Source organism: Equus przewalskii, chromosome 7 (genome assembly GCF_037783145.1).
Source record: "Equus przewalskii isolate Varuska chromosome 7, EquPr2, whole genome shotgun sequence".
NCBI lineage: Eukaryota > Metazoa > Chordata > Mammalia > Perissodactyla > Equidae > Equus > Equus przewalskii.
The window spans coordinates 39534372-39551068 of record NC_091837.1 but is presented as its reverse complement, the minus strand read 5'-3'; the positions used below and the strand labels follow the sequence as shown (position 1 = coordinate 39551068).

Here is a 16697-nt window from a genome sequence, read left to right as displayed (position 1 = left end):
ACAACTTCTGTAAGAGTTCTTGTAAAGTCAAGCCCCACAGGACGTGACCAGGCTCCTTTCACTAGTAATTGGCAGACACTGCTGTTCACCAGTGTTGCAGGCTTCTTTCTCCTCCCTGCCCTCTTGAAGTTAGCTGTGAACGTGTCACTTAGCTTTAGCCAAAAGAATGTGAGTGGTGTGTCACTTCCAGGTGGAAGTGTTTAAATGCTAGTGCTAGACTCTGTTCTGCCTCCCTCTCGTGGGGACCCTGATGCCTGTCAAGGTGACCCAGCGTCTCCATCAGTCTAGGTCCTTGAGTAACTGCTGAGTAGAGCCCCCCGACCCCCCACCCCTGACCTCTGTCAGATAAGGAGTGAGAGAGAATCCAAGCTCTGGTTTGGAGCCACTGAGATCTAGGGTTCCTGCACAGTGTAACCCAGCCCACCTGACGGCACCCGTGCTCTGATGCCATGGCTCACATCCAGTGACTGCATTCTGTGCTGTCTCAGCCTTGGACATACAGAAAGTGAGTCACTAAACACGGCAGCATGACTTGCACTGAGCTAAGCAGCAACCTCATTTTTGCAGAAACCTGAGCTGTTGTGTGAGACTATGGTAAAAATGACTCTTACCATCTACATCTAAGCTAGTAAGTTGCTAGGTTTAATGGCCCTTGGAAGAGACAGGACAAGTGCCGTAAGCACCTGCTGTGGGCCAGGCTCTGTTAAGGCCCCACAGGGCTCACCAGTACTCCGGAGTGTGGCTCTTACTGTCCCTGCACAGACGAGGCGGCGTGCTGAGGGCGGCGGGAGCCATTCCAGGCCATCCTGGCCGGCTGTCTAAAACTCCAGGGCTTGAGTGTACTTACCTCATTAGAATGCAGGGGGAGATGTGGCTTACCATCTGACCGACAGTCTCACGCACAGCTTTGTCCCTTTTCTCACTGACTCAAATGTGACTCACGTTTGGCACGACCCACTTTATTCCCCCCAGGAGGCCTCGCTGGAATAGCACATGCTGGCACCTCCCCCTGCAGTGGTGTGGAGCATAGAGCGTCTCCTCAGGGTCTGCTGCTTGTGTGGAGAGTAGCACTTATCACCCCGATGGCCAAGTGGGTCCTACAGCCTTAATTCTTCGGTCAGCCGCCTCCCACACACATCCTGCGAGGAAAGGAGGCGGTAAACGTGTTCCTTCTGCAGGGCCCTGGGCAGAGGCGCTGAGAAGGCTCTCATGCTCCTGTGATGCTGAGTTAGTGGAGTCCAAACAGCTGCTTCTGTGGCCCGGAGAGCTGGAGTTTGGCATCTCTGGCCTGCCAGAAAGAGTGGTCCTGGGATGGAATGGCCTGCCTAGGCCATCTCCCACTCCACAGGACCAGTGCTGCCCCACAGATGCCACCTGATTCTGCTTTAAGTGAGAAATCACTGTTTCCACAACATACTTAAATACATCAAGAATGGTCAAGGGAAGCCGGAATAACATAAAAGGAGGCTGCCAAAAAATATTAAAAATACAAAAATGTTTGGTGCTTGCAAGTCCAGATAGCGGCATTCGAAGACTTAGTACATCTTCCTCGTGCCATCTTTTGGTTAAAACTGTTGGCCTAAGTTTGCTACACTGCAGACTTCGGCATTTCTGGAACCACACGCACTACATAACTTTTCTAATAGTAACAGTAACAGGTTACGATTCAGACACGTCCTGGGAAATCTAGGCTGCAGGGACCTCCCTAACTTAGTGTCAGTTCCCTTCTTGGAAATCCAGGGGATGGCTTAGGACAGCCTGCCAGGCCCACCAAGGTTACACATCAACTTCCAGACGCAGACGGTATGACCAACATCTGGTCATGACCGGCCTAGTGAGGGTGTAAACTGATGCCATTATCACAGATTCTCGCACTGACTGACTTGGTATCAAGACACTTCATATCCGGAGTTCATCATTCCAGGACATACAAATCTAGAAGTTACCAAGCCTCTTGTGAGAACCAACAAGACTGAGATTTTGAAAAATTTCTCTCTAAAAAGTAAGAACGTTTAATTCCTTTCCATTATGTTTTCTAAAAGAAAGTACCTCAAGCATAAACAGTGACCTTTTGTGTGTTCAGAAGAAAAAAAGTATAGTGTTTATACTTTATTTTTGATTTAAAGCCATATTTACATAATACATTCATATTTTTAAATATGTTACAGCTCTCTGTAGAAAACCATTCCATTAAAACAGCAACATGTGATCTGGATTTAATCTTCAAAATATTAAGTCAAATGAAAATACTCTTATCAGGACTCCAGTTTAATTTCACAGCTCATCCGCAGAGGGAAACTCTGAAGGGAAAGAGGCATGAAGAGCGGGTGATGGAAAGAGAACAATACACCTCTTGCACACTGGCAAGTGTTCACAGATCATCCCTGACACACGTCAGCTGGCTCCACTGATGCTGGACGGGGAGCGGCACGGGGTGCCAGTCCGCACTCTCCCAGTCACTGTCAGAGAGCCCGACCAGGCGGGGGCACATGTTCTCCCCGGGGCCAGTCACCCTGCCACCCCTACCCCGACTTCTGAGGCTGAGGATTAAGTACTCCTCTTTCCACCATTTCCACTGGGTCAGCAGCTGGTTAAGATCAACTCAGCAGTGTTCTCATTCTTCTGAGAAAGCTAGAGTTGAGATAATGTGCAAACTGAAATCACTACATGACAAGCTAAAACGGCCTTCCTCCGCGGATCTGGTTGGCCATTTTCTCTTCTGGGGTCTCCTCCTTCTCCTTTTCCCGCTCTTTGTTCCAGTCCTTAAGGCCCTCTGGGAGCGAGGTGTCCTCATCCAAGCTGCCAGTGCCTTCCACAAATTCCTCATAGGTGGATTTTTCCGCAAATGGTCTGGGGCCCAAAAGTTCAACCATGTCATTCTTATCTAATACTTCTTTTTCTAATAATAGAAGAGCAACCTGAAATATGAACAAGTGCCGTTAAACACAGTTACTCAGCAAAGTCTATTCAAAGCTAGTAATGTTTGTATTTATAGGCAATCCCATTCCAAAAAAAAGACTGGAGACCACTGGAAAAAAGTATGCATAAGGTCACATAATTTTAGAGTAAGATGTGCAAAATACTGGAAAAACAAATGTCCACCCAATAACGGAGTAGCTAAAAACATTTTGGTACATCCACTCAATGAACGACTGTGTATCTGTTAGAATCTCTCTGTTCTCTATACATCTCGGAGAGAGAGTGTCAACAAGAAAAGCGAGATGCACAATATATATAGTATGCTGTATTTTTTTTTTAAAGATTTTATTTATTTCCTTTTTCTCCCCAAAGCCCCCTTGTACAGTTGTATATTCTTAGTTGTGGGTCCTTCTAGTTGTGGCATGTGGGATGCCGCCTCAGCATGGCCCGATGAGCGGTGCCATGTCCGCGCCCAGGATTCAAACCGGCGAAACCCTGGGCCGCCGAAGCAGAGTGTACGAACTTAACCACTAGGCCACAGGGCCAGCCTCTGCCTTTGCTTTTTAAAAGGGGGAGAAGTGTATCTTTTTATGTGCTTATAAATACATAAAGAAATTCAGGAAGGATACACAAGAAAGTAATAAAAGTGGTAGTGGGGTGGAACTGGAGAAAAGATGGAAATAGGGTGAACAGGAAATTTAAAAAGTTCATCAAAAAAAATAAAGACAAATAAGGCAGAGATACAAAATGAAGCCAGGAAGGTTAATATAAAAATATGTATCTTGAAGCTCCAGTCATTTCTATGGTTGAACCACAAATTTGACACTACACATTTCAACAGGCTGCCAGAAAAGGGACGCCGGACCAACCATGTCTGTGGAGGTGAGCGATGGGGTCAGGAGGCAGGGAAGAGCGGTTACGCTAGAGTGTCTGACCATCACAAAGAAAACAAAGCAGGTTATACTGTAAACTGACCTCATAAAAGAGATTAGTTCCTGAGGTAACTCCCTACTTAGAAATTTAACATATCTGTACTTCACATTAAATGCTATGTTTTTGAAGATACCAAGTAATAAGACAATTTTCTTGTCTTTTCAATTTTTAAAAACTTTATGCAATATTTCAAATATGTACCAAAAAAATGTAGAAAGAATGGATAACTAACACCCATGTAGCCACTATCAATAATTATCAACTTAGAGCCATTTCTGTTTCATCTACTCCTTGGATTATTTTAAAGAAAATCCCAGATGTCATATCATTTTGTCCATATATATTTTTGTCTATATCTCTAAGATATAAAAACTCTTTAAAACCATAACCAGAAGACTAAAATGCTGTGATTATTTACTATATTGCTTGTGGGCATAAGATCTAGAGAAATCAAAGGTTAGGATTTCTTCTTAGGCCACCTGTAATTCTCAACTTGCCTATTTACACAGTTGTGGGTAACCACTTAAGTTGGGATATTTTATTTAACCAAATATATCAAAATTATCATGTCAACATGTAATGATACAATTATTGAGATATTCTACATTCTTTTTTTCACACGAAATCTTCAAAACCCTGTGTGCTCACAGCACATCTCCGCTGGGACTGGCCACATTCCACAGCTCAGGCCTGGTTTGAGGTTAATGGCAAGGGCTTTGCAGACAGGACCTCTGGGTCCAGTCCTGGTCCTGCCACTTACCCACTGCATGACCTTAAGTGAAGTTACTTAACCTCTTTATGCATTAGTTTTTTCATCTGTAAAATGAGGGCAATAATGTAGTGACCTCATGAGGTTGCAGGGGTTTTTTAATACATCCTAGGTAGTTCCTGGTAAACATAAGATGTAGGATGAATGCTAGCTGGTTACTCTTATTCTCCTAAAGCATGGCCCTCAGAGATCAACTTGTCCGACTCCTTGTCCCATAGATGAATTAAACTGAGGCCTAGAGTTTGGAAGGCACTAGTCTCAGTAGCAAAGGCTCAGCCACCTCTCCTCTTGATGACTCCCTTCTCCTGGCTGGCTCAACATTATTACTTTTTTTGGTGAGGAAGACTGTCGCTGAGCTAACACCTGTGCCAGTCTTCCTCTATTTTATATGTGGGATACCGCCACAGCATGGCTTGATGAGCAGTGTGTAAGCCCATGCCCGGGATCCGACACGGAAGCGGAGTGTGAGAACTTAACCACTATGCCACCAGGCCGGACCCATAACATTATTAACTGATTTTTCTCTAATGGACCAGAAAGTACTTCAGAACTCTGCAGTGGTTCAAGATCCTCACTCTGTTGAACCAGTTGTCCTTTCACAAACATTCTTTTGTTACCATTGTCAGTACGTGCGCTGTACATTTGGAAGGGTAGATAACTGGGTGAAATTCCTGGACACATTTGGCATCCTTCCTCTTGAACCTGTGTACACACATGCTGTCCTCTCAGAGTAGTAATCTCCAATGAGCTCTTACGCCCTCCACTGTCTTTACAAGTTTACTTCCTTCTTTTGAGCAATTGGCTATGGGGGGATCACCACCAGATCCCATCTCTGGTCTAGACCTCCTATCCATACTCCATTTAAATACCTACTGCTCAGTGCTCTTGGGTGTCAAGACTGAACCTCTCCTCCCGTCCCCAGCCTGTGCCTGCCACTAGGAGGAGTCTTGGAGTCATCCCAAGGGCATTCTCCTTTATTCTTTTTTTTTTTTTTTTTTTTTTAAAGATTTTATTTTTTCCTTTTTCTCCCCAAAGCCCCCTGGTACATAGTTGTATATTCTTTGTTGTGGGTCCTTCTAGTTGTGGCATGTGGGACGCCGCCTCAGCGTGGTTTGATGAGCAGTGCCATGTCCGCGCCCAGGATTCGAACCAACGAAACACTGGGCCGCCTGCAGCGGAGCGCGCGAACTTAACCACTCGGCCACGGGGCCAGCCCCCATTCTCCTTTATTCTTTACATTTAATCAATGAATCTTTTTTTTTTAGATCTGCCTTTGCCTTTCTACTTCTGCTGCCACTACGGCACCATCTCAGGAATATTAAAACAACCTCTGAGCTGGTCTCTATTCTAGTCTCTCCCATCCCAATCAAGCTGGCACACTGCTGCCACACTCTCCTTTTAAATGATGAACTTTTAATCATCTCCACTCCCGATTCTTTAAGGATTCCCCACTATAAAACAAGGGGACTGGACCAGATCATTTTGAAGTCCACTTCTATTTGTAAAATTGTGTTTTCCAGATTCTCTACCTAGCTTTGGAGGCCTTGGGTACTCTAGTCCCCTTCCCTCCACTATGTGCTCCACGGCAGGCAGGCTCAATCCTGCCCCCTCCCCACACATTGCTCTGCTCACCAGGCCTCCAAGCTGAGCTCCTCCTCTCCTCTCCTTTCCTTGTTCACTGTAACCTGACTATCCTTTAAGGTAAAATTTAAGCCCTATGTAAAGCCTTCTCTGACCACTCTGATCTTTCCGTTCTCGGAGCTCCTGCTGTAAGCCTTCCAGCGTTTCACGGACACTAGCTCTCTCTCTCCACTTGTCCTGCACGCTTTTGTGAAAAGACATCATGGATTCTTTTGGAATTGCCTAGCACAGGACAAGCTCACAGTGGGGCTCCCTGAAGATTTGCTGGTTGAATGGTACATCTTAGAATGTGCTTTCATCTGTGTCAATACCTTATAAAAGGCTTTTCATTTATGTTTTTTTCATTAGAGTGTGGAATATTTAAAAACAAAAAATTTTAATTTTGGTTGCACGGATTCTGAATAATTAAGAGTGTACTGGATGTTGGGGCCGGCCTGGTGGCTGAGTGGTTAAGTTCGCACGTTCCGTTTCAGCGGTCCAGGGTTTCGCTGGTTCAGATCCTGGGCACGGACATGGCACTGCTCATCAAGCCATGCTGAGGCGGCATCCCACATGCCACAACTAGAAGGACCCACAACTGAAAATATATACAACTATGTACTGGGGGCCTTTGGGGAGAAAAAGGAAAAATAAAATCTTTAAAGAAAAAGAAAAGAGTGTACTAGATGCAAGAAATCGACTGAACTCAGAAAAGATCCCTCCCTTTTGTAGATGCTATCAAATGAGGTACAACAATGGGAAACACAAAACATGTTTGTTCATGGAAGCTCATAATTAAGCCAAAGGTAGTTTTCATGTGTCAATTCCTACTTTCATGTGTCAATGTGCCCTTTCACTACCTGTTTATTTTGGAGGTGAAGAACAATGGTAAATCCCAATCTGTCCATCGCGCTCCATATTTAGGAGTACAGGTAAAATATTCAGTGGGGGGAGTGCAAATTCAATTGTTTATTTGGTAATTATTAATAGTCTTCATTAATCCCCCACTCATATTCCTAAGAGCTGTAAGAGCTGGGATCACGCTATAAGAGCTGGGATCATGCCCGCTTTTGCTCAGCACTATATTTGCACCGCCTCAAAGAGAGCAGACACAAACCAGAATGAATGAAAGAACCCAGGAGTTAGCCAGATACGGGGAATACCGACGTCTATAAACCAGGCAAAACAGTCAATCCATCACTTTAATCTTTTTTTCAAAACTGTGTAGAGAACTATTCCTACAACTTGCACCTACCTTCTCCACATCAGCTTTCTTTTCTGTGAGAAGAGCTACTGTTCTTTTATAAGCATCATTAATAAGTATTCGCACTTCATCATCTATCAGTCTTGCAGTGGCTTCACTGTAAGGTTTCTCCAATACCATGTCCCCCTGACGTGGGAGGTCAAAGGAGATTTGCCCAACCTTTTCATTCATGCCAAACTGAACAATCTGAAAAAGAATACATAATCAGTGGTAGGCATCCATTTTTGCTTACAAGGCTACCATATTTTTATAAAATGGGAACAAGTCTTTACAATGACATTAAATCCACACACTTCACTGTAACACTACTCTTTAACCTGCAAAATCTACATGGTGGCCTTGAGTTGGTTAAGTAGACAAGGGTGTTCTGTGTAGACAATGGATAGTGTTTTAAACTCCTCAACGAGGAACACAAGAACAGAAAGCCACAGACATCTACAACAAAATTAGGTCACAAACAGGTGGGGGCAAAGCCCAATAGCTACAAGACTCTCTGCATGAATGGAAGTAGAGGAGAAGCAAGAAGCATCTAATAGACCCAAGAGAATAAGAACCCCAAACTGCCAAGAGGCTCTTGCTAGAAAGAGTGGTGTGCCAACCTGGGAACAACTGAACACAGAAGGGGCATTTGCATTTTCCCGTTCCCTGAGTCCAAGCCCCACATTATGAAGAAGCTTCTGGAAGTAAAATCCAAACTGGTTAGAAAAGAGAAGGAGCAGATAAAAGCAGAGAGGAAGAACAGAGCACGAGAGCTCAGAAAGTAGGAAGCTATGTTTTTAAAAAGTTCACAAAATTAACAGAAAAGAGAACTCTAAAACCATAAAAACAAAATAACTATCCTAATCCACCTCCCTCCTAAGAGATCAGGAAAACAAATTTCATGTAAAAATGGGCAGAAAACCCTTTATAAAGTTGTTATGTGAAAAAAGTAAGGAGCAGAATAGTGTCTCCACAGATAAGAAAAGTGGGATGGGAAGATAGTCCATAAAACAGATGAAAACTGTAAACCACAACTTCAAAAAAGGCTAAGAGAACTCAGGAAAGTGAAAGGAAAGTATGAAAGAATAACATAAATCAGAATCAGAAAAAGTTAGACGAGGTGGAAGAACACAGGAAAAAGATAAAGGAAAAAAAGTATTTTAAAAATGAAGATTAAACTAGAAAGAACAAGAGAAAACAACCACAACAAATAATGCCCTAGGAAAAAGAAAGGTAAAGAGGACAAGTAAATTAAAAAAAAAAATTCTTTTAAATGAGTCATTAAAAAGGATTTGAGAAAGTAACAGACCCAGAAGGATGCTGACATATGAATAACAGGAGTTCCCAAAGAAAGTCACTGATATCAAGTTCCAAGACAGCAAAACTATATTGTTTGGGGATGTGTGCACCAGGGACAAACTTAAAGAAAACAGGGGAATGATCATAAGCAAAGTTAGGGGAGGGGACTGAGAAGGGACAGGACCTGGGAGAGTCCAGGTGTGGGCTGCACTCCACCGTGGGGCCATGGAGGTTTGTAACTGAACTTTAAACTCTCTCTCTATGCTTTATATACTCTTAGTAAGAAACTTTAAATACTATACTATGAAAAAAAAGGTTTCTTTTCATAAGTTGACTGTTTCAGATTTCGTTTAAGAAATAATCCTTGCCTGAAAAGCCTAAACCACAAACACAACAGTATTGTTTCAGAGCCATTCACGAATGTCCATTTCTCGTGCAAATGTGAGAAAACAAGGAACACACACTCCATTTCATTCACTTACTTGGGCATAGGCACTCTGAGTTACTTTCCTCAAGTCATCTTGAGCACCAGTTGTAATTCTTCCAAAGAAGATTTCTTCGGCTACCCGGCCCCCCAGAGTCATGCACATCCTGTCCAAGAGCTGCTCTCTGGTGTACAGGTATTGTTCTTTGGGTAAATACTGAGCATAACCCAGTCCTTTGCCCCGAGGGATGATGGAGACCTGGCAAGCAGAAAACATAAAATGTTGAGGATTCCATCTCCAAATGTAGATTTCATCACAACGTTTATCTGTGGACAGATAAACTCACGGATGGAAAACAAGCACAATAGCTGGGCAGTGCGCCGGCCCTGGCAACAGGAGAGCGAGCAGGAGTGACTATCACGTGTATCTTCTCTTAAGGTAACTTCACCTTAGAGTTCTAGAATGTATTTCCTGTCTTTTTATAAAACTCACTTGACATTATTCAGTCTTGACAAAAGGACCACTGGTGAGTGATGACCCCTCATGGCAGCTCAAAAACAGCGCAGGCTTCATTAAACCCGATGGTTAGCCGCAGCCATCTCTCCTTTACAGGACAAAGTGGAAGACAGACCAAGACGCTCAGCAGCCTTCATTTTCTTTTATAGTCCTCTTTTCGCAATTGAGTAAATTCCTTTAATTTTTAAAGAACCCACTTTATTGGGGGATGATTTATAGACAATGTACCCATTTTAAATGTACAGTTCAATGGGCCTTGACAAACATAACCTCCTACCATAATGAAAATACAAAATATTCTCTTTATCCCCAAGAAGTCCCCTTCTACTCCTTTTAGTCAATCTTTCTCCCTACCACCAGCCCTAGGCAACTGCAGACATGCTTTCCGTCCCTGTGGGTTAGTTACAATTTCTAGAATTGCATATAAATGGAATCATACAGTATGTACTTTATGACGTCTGGTTTCTTTCCCTGTTTCTGAGATTCACCCACACTGCTGTGTATTAATAGTTCATTCACTTTTACTGCTATGTAGCATTCCATTGTATAAACACACCAAACAGCCATTTCATTCTCGAGGGACATTAGGGTGGTTTCCAGTTTAGTGCTATTACAAATAAAGAAGTAAACATCTTTGTGTGGACGTTACGTTTTCATTTCTCTTGGGTGAATATCTAGGAGTGGGACTGGTTGGTGGTATGGAAGCATTTGTTTATTTTTATAAGAAACTGCAACACTGTTTTCTGAAATGGTTGTATCGTTTCACATTTCCATCAGCAATGTATCAGAGTTCTGGGTGCTCCACATTTTCTTTTTGAAGAAGATTAGCCCTGAGCTAACATCTGCTGCCAATCCTTCTCTTTTTGCTGAGGAAGACTGGCCCTGAGCTAACATCCATGCACGTCTTCCTCTATTTTATACGTGGGACACCAACCACAGCATGGCGTGCCAAGTGGTGCCATGTCCGCACCTGGGATCTGAACTGGCGAATCCCGGGCTGCCGAAGTGGAACCTGCGAACTTAACCACTGCGCCACTGGGCTGGCCCCTCCACATTCTTAACAATACTTAGGACTGACTTTTTAATTTTAACCATTCAGTATTTCCTTACAGTTTAATTTGCACTTCTCTGATGACTAATGATATTGAGTATCTTCATGTGCTTAATGTCTATTCATTGTGAAGTACACACCCAAATCTTTTGCCCACTTTACTGGGTTGCTTATATTCTTGAGTTTTAAAAGTTATTTACATAGTCTAGATACAAGTCCTTTGTCACATAAGTGTATTGCAAATATTTTCAGAGTGTGCGACTTGCCTTTCATTTTCTTAATGGTGTCTTTCAAAGACAAAAAGTTTTAATTTTGATGAGATCCCATTTATCAAATTTTTGGGATTTATCTGTGTCCCAAGAAATTTTTGCCTACTCAAAGTTACAAAGACTTTCACCTATGTTTTCTTCCAGAAGTTCTATAGATTTAGTTTTTATGGTCTATTACAAGTTAATTTTTTATATATGTTGTAAAGTCAATGTTCACTTTTTTCCATATGAATACTGAGTGCCAGAACCATTTGTTACTAAGATAATCCTCCCCACCTTGAATTACTTGGTATCTCTGTTGAAAATCAATTAACCAATTATTTGTGAGGGTCTATTTCTGGACTCTATTCCGTCCCACTGATCTATGTGTTAGCCCTTTCACCAATACTAGTCTTCACTACTGTAGCTGTATACAAAGCCTTGAAATTGGGCAGTGTAATCCCTTCTACTCACCCTTACACTTTGCAGCTGTGCCCTGACACGGCAAGTCAGCGAGGCTGCTGCCTCCCTGCTGCACCAGCCTCGGGAACGCACTCACTTGAAAACGCAGAAACTTCAGAGCCTCGCTTGGTGCGCTCCTGTCTCTTGTCTCGGGTTTCTGCTCACTTTTGGGCCAGGCTCTCTAGGGCCCCCAGGGCATGCACAGTTTAGTGATCAGCCAGGGATTTGGGCAGTTTCTACTCAGATTTGGGTTTGAGCCCTCTGTGGCTTTCTTGCTTCCAGGATTTTCCTGTTAAGTTTTCAATATTCTTCAAATCCTGAACTCTTTCTTTTGCCACTTCAATATGATAAGGCCAGCATTTTCCACCATTGTGGTCGTGGAGGTTAGGGAAAACTCTCAGGCAAGAAAGCCACAAACTCCCAATTCTAAGCCACTGCAGCTGCTGCTTTTCAAGAATAAACTCTCCTTCAGCTTTGGTCTGCTTTTGGACACTTTTTGGTCCCTTTAAATAATAGTTTTATTTCCAAATTTTATAACATATCTGTCAGAGGGTTTGCATAACATCTTCATCCCACCATCCTTACCAGACATTCTTGCCAAATTTCTTTATATATTTATCCTGTGTGGGAGTGCCATCTTTCTCAAGTAATTGCTCACTCAATCATTTGGCTTGCTTACTGTTCAACACAAACTGCTTCACCTTTAAGAGTGGGTCTGCATGTTCCAGGTACCAGCCAGCAACCGCATGGCCTGCCTCATGGTACGCCACGGTCTTCTTCTCCTCTGGCTGCAGAACTTGGGTCTTTTTCTCTAAGCCTGACAAAATAATAACAAAAAAACAAAAACCACTGCTTTACTGACATCAACACAAAAAGACAGTTATACACTACCACATACTGCCTTATCTAAAATGTGACTTAGAGACACAGCTGCCTAGAACAATCCACAGATTCCCAATCAAGGTCAGAATAAAACTGAAGGATCAATTTCAAAATACAGCCAACTACAGCAAAAATGCATGCACTACCCTACCCCCAGGTCCACTTTTCTCTTAACGCTCCCATTTTTTTGAGCCACATTATCTTGTTTTTGGTAAACAAACAAAAATGCAAAATAAAACTCAGCACTTCGGTTAATATAAACCATATAAAATTCACAGAAAACAAAGAAGCCTGGAAAGAACTCACTGCTGAGTCTAGGTATCTGGAATTATCAAGCACTAGGTAAACAAAGATGCCTGCCATGAGAGACTGCCTGCTGTCTGCTCCCGACGGAAGACAGACCACAGTGAGAGGGAGAAGTGCACTAGTGCAGAGCCGGGAAGATCTACTGAGACAGCTGGCCAGGGGTGCTGCAGCTCCCAGCATGCTCACCAAACAGCCCAGGGCTTCAAAGAGCAGCAGCAGACCTGAGAAGATAAGCCCAGGAGACGCTGTGCCGGGCCCACATGTCGACTGCCGAGCTGAAGGACGCCTGATCCAAGCAGGACTCCTCTCTGCACGGAGAGAGGCGGGCGCTGAAGCTTGTTTGTGCCTCTGCACTGCGGAAGCTGACTGCGTATTTTGTACTAAGACAAATCGTCACACTGTGACAACGGTTTTGTTGTGTTCAAGGTAACTCATCTGGGAGAACCCCCCAAGTGATTACACATGAAGGAGTCTGGAAGATTTTAAAAAGAGAGCGCTATGTTCTGAGTGATGCAGCCCAAGACAAGTACACACCACATAGCGGCAAGGGTAGAAAGTTACAGAGGGCGAGTTAACCACCCCTGTTTTCCAGGGATAAGCAGTTCTTGCTGAAAAACCAGGTTTCTCCCCATAGTTTATCACAGGACCATCTCCTTTTCTCAGTATGCCATCTTACTACAGAACGACTGCTCATGGCTGGCTTCCAGCAGCTGAGGTGTGGGTGGGTCAGCATCGTCCCCTCTGAGCAGGGGCTCCGGCACTACGTGCTGTCCCCTGGTCTTTCACTCAGTTTTTTACTAAGCACTGATGGCTTCCCCTTGACCTAAAGAGGCTCAAATACAGTTTTCACCTGTCTCCAGTGAATTAGTTTAATTCCATCTACAACTCTTATCATCTTAGATTTTTTCTTTTCAATAACAAATTTCTAGAATAAGTGGTCTATTTATTCATTCAATAGTTGTTTACTTAGTGTCTAACCCAGGTTAAGCACATCACTATACCAGTTCTAGTTTCTCACTGGAATCTCCACTCAATTGAAACTCTTCATGTCAAATGTCACCAAGAACAGTCACGCCGCCAAATCCAAAGGTCATTTTCCTTAACATCCCCGCATCACTTGATCCTGCTGACAACTCCTTTATAAACATGTCTTTGCCCTTGTCTCCCTCCTCTTCCAGCCTCCTCGGTTTCCTTTAATGGCATCTCTTCCTAGTCTCATTTGCTGATGTACCTTCCAGGCCTGTGGCACACAAGCTTTGGTCACTTTGTTGACTCACTTTTCTCCCCTCTGCTACCAAATATGGGCATTTGGCAATGTTTACTGTGTGGGCCCCTCCCTGAGCACTCTCACCCACCTTCACACCACGGGAAGCACAGCCCAGCCCACTGCAGTGCTGCACAGAGGTCCACGTGCACGTCCTGCCCTGTCTCACACTGCACATCTCATTTTCTGCCAAACCAGCTGCCTCTTGGAGCACCTTATTCTTCCTGGGGTCTTTCAGGCTGTCGTTTTTTTGCCTCTTACCACTGGGACTCCCTATGCTAAGGCCTGCTATCTCACACGAACGGCTACAAGGTTCTCTGCCTCCACATGCTTCCCTCTTCAAAGCCAGATTCATTTTCCTAAAATGTCAGATTACCATGTTACTCAGTGGCTCAGGAAAACTCCCACATTAGTTCAATACTGGCCACAGGACAAAAATGCCCTTGAGCTTAACATTCAAGGCTTTCTAAAGCTAGACATAAATAACTTTTTCAATGTTGCCTTACTTCCCACAGGAACTTGAGTCTGACCAGTTTACTTTCCCTCCACAAACACAGGGTGTAACACTGCTAGCTGCAAACCACCTTCTGTTCAGGCCACTTACACAGCATGTCCCATTTTCTACTGAACAGTTTAAATCCCACCTCTTCTGTGGAGCCCTCCCAATTGCAGTCTTTCCCCTCCTTTGAATGCTCGAGTTCTTGAATTGCATGTTATCTTTTTTATGGGTATTAAATCATACGCTCTCTAGAAAGCAAGGAAAACACGTAATGTACATTGCCCACTGTGCCGGCTGGGTGGGCATTTCCTGGTCAAACAGTTGACACAGCTGTTTATCCATCACAGCAGTATCTATCTAGCATAGAGCACATTTAACTCATGCAATGAAATTTTTGGAAATAGGAAGGCTGTGAGCATTTTCAAAAAACTAGATTGGTATAATTCCGGGGCAGACACCTTGCTGCTTGCTGCCCATGTGAATGAGGCAGTGTGCGGGCTGCCATCTCAGACTCACTCAACACCCACACCACTGATCTCCACATAGACCACAGGGGAGGGCAGGAGGCTCGCAGCACCAAAGGAACACAGCAAGTGCATGGTGAGCCCCAGGGCCAGGCGTATATAATGTTCTTCGTTTCTAGGTCTAAACAAAACAGAAAAATCCCTGGCCTCAAATTCATTTTATCAGCCTTTTGACGAGAATTACATTCAGTTGCCTTACCACCAATCACTCGTTCAATTGCTTGTTCAAAATGTTTCTGATTTATAGAATCTGAAAGGTGTCTCGCAGCAATCAATGCAGCTTCATTACAGACATTAGCAACATCAGCTCCTACAAAATGAACACAGAGAAAAGCTTACCCACCAAATACACTCAAACTTGATTAGTCACACATTATGAATGACCAAACCCAGCCAATTTCTCACCCAGCAGCAGACTGGGTAAGGGTTTTACATAAATATAATTCAGTTTGATGCACGACCACCCTGAGCTGTTCTAGCATTCAGTAATAGCCTGGTATAATTCTAAGCCTTTGAACTGAGATGCAAGTATTTATAGTAAATAGATAATTACAAGCAGCTATTTACCCTCATAGATAATATGGCTCATATAAGGGCAAACTAAGACAGTATTTAAAAATGCCCATTAATTAAATTAGTTCCACCATCTCTGTTGGGAAAGTGACTTATGTGAATATTAGGCGATATGCTGAAATATAATGGAAAACATAAGCATTAAAGTAGCCTAGTATATTCAGCTAAACAGAAGTTAAACATGTGAGGCTTGCCAAATGCTTTACTAGATCTCTAAGTCTCCTTAAATTGACTTTTCAGATAAAGTATATGGTAACACAAAAGCTCTAACACAATGTATGTGCTCAATAAACAAATATTAAACAGTATGGACAGTCCTCAAAAAATTAAAAATAGAACTACCATATGATCCAGCAACACCACTTCTGGGTAATCATCTGAAGTAAAAAAAAACACTTATTCAAAAAGATAGATGCACCCCTATATTCACTGCAGCATTATTTGCAATAGCCAAAATACAGAAGCAACCTAAGTGTCCATCAGTAGATGAATGGGTAAAGAAAATGTGGTACATATACACAATGGAATATTACTAAGCCATAAAAAAGAATGAAGTCCTCCCACTTGCAACATGGATGGATCTAGAAGGTATTATGCTAAGTGAAATAAGCCAGACAGAGAAAGAAAAATACCCTGTCATTTCACTTATATGTGGAATCTAAAAATAAAAACAAAAAACAAATGAACAAAGGAAACACAACAGAAACACTCATATACAGAGAGAAAACTGCTGCTTGTCGGGGGAAGGCGGCGCAGGGGGAAGGCAGAAACAGGCAAAAGGAGTTAAGAGGCACAAACTTCCAATCATAAAATAAATAAATCATGGGGATGTAAGGTACAGCATTGGGAACAGAGTCAACAATACTGTAATAACTTTGTATGACAGATGGTTACTAGTCTTAGAGTGATCATTTTGTAACATAAATAAATGTCAAATCACTATGCTGTACACCTGAAACTAATACAATATTATATACCAACTATACTTCAAATAAATAAATAAACAAAAGTAAATAAAATGCTACAAATTCCAAAGTCCAAAGACAAGAAACAAGTAAAAACTTAGGACCTCTAGGCCATTTAAGTTGTCTGTCTTCTTTTGACCATACACTATCCATGAGATGGCACTTCACACCTGCTAGGATGGTTACAATAAAAAAGACA

General features: G+C 42.9%; 1 protein-coding gene across 1 annotated transcript in view; it reads right to left on the bottom strand.

The window, feature by feature from the left end:
- Positions 1–2069: 2069 nt before the first annotated feature.
- AFG3L2 (AFG3 like matrix AAA peptidase subunit 2) overlaps positions 2070–16697 on the bottom strand; it is a 37339-nt gene continuing 22711 nt past the window's right edge. Inside the window, exons 13-17 of the mRNA XM_008529591.2 lie at positions 15160–15270; positions 12187–12302; positions 9266–9466; positions 7497–7691; positions 2070–2918 (exon numbers count right to left, since the gene is read on the bottom strand). Of these exons, the coding sequence (XP_008527813.2) occupies positions 2676–2918; positions 7497–7691; positions 9266–9466; positions 12187–12302; positions 15160–15270 (866 nt within the window). The 3' untranslated portion in view covers positions 2070–2675. The remainder of the gene's footprint in view (positions 2919–7496; positions 7692–9265; positions 9467–12186; positions 12303–15159; positions 15271–16697) is intronic.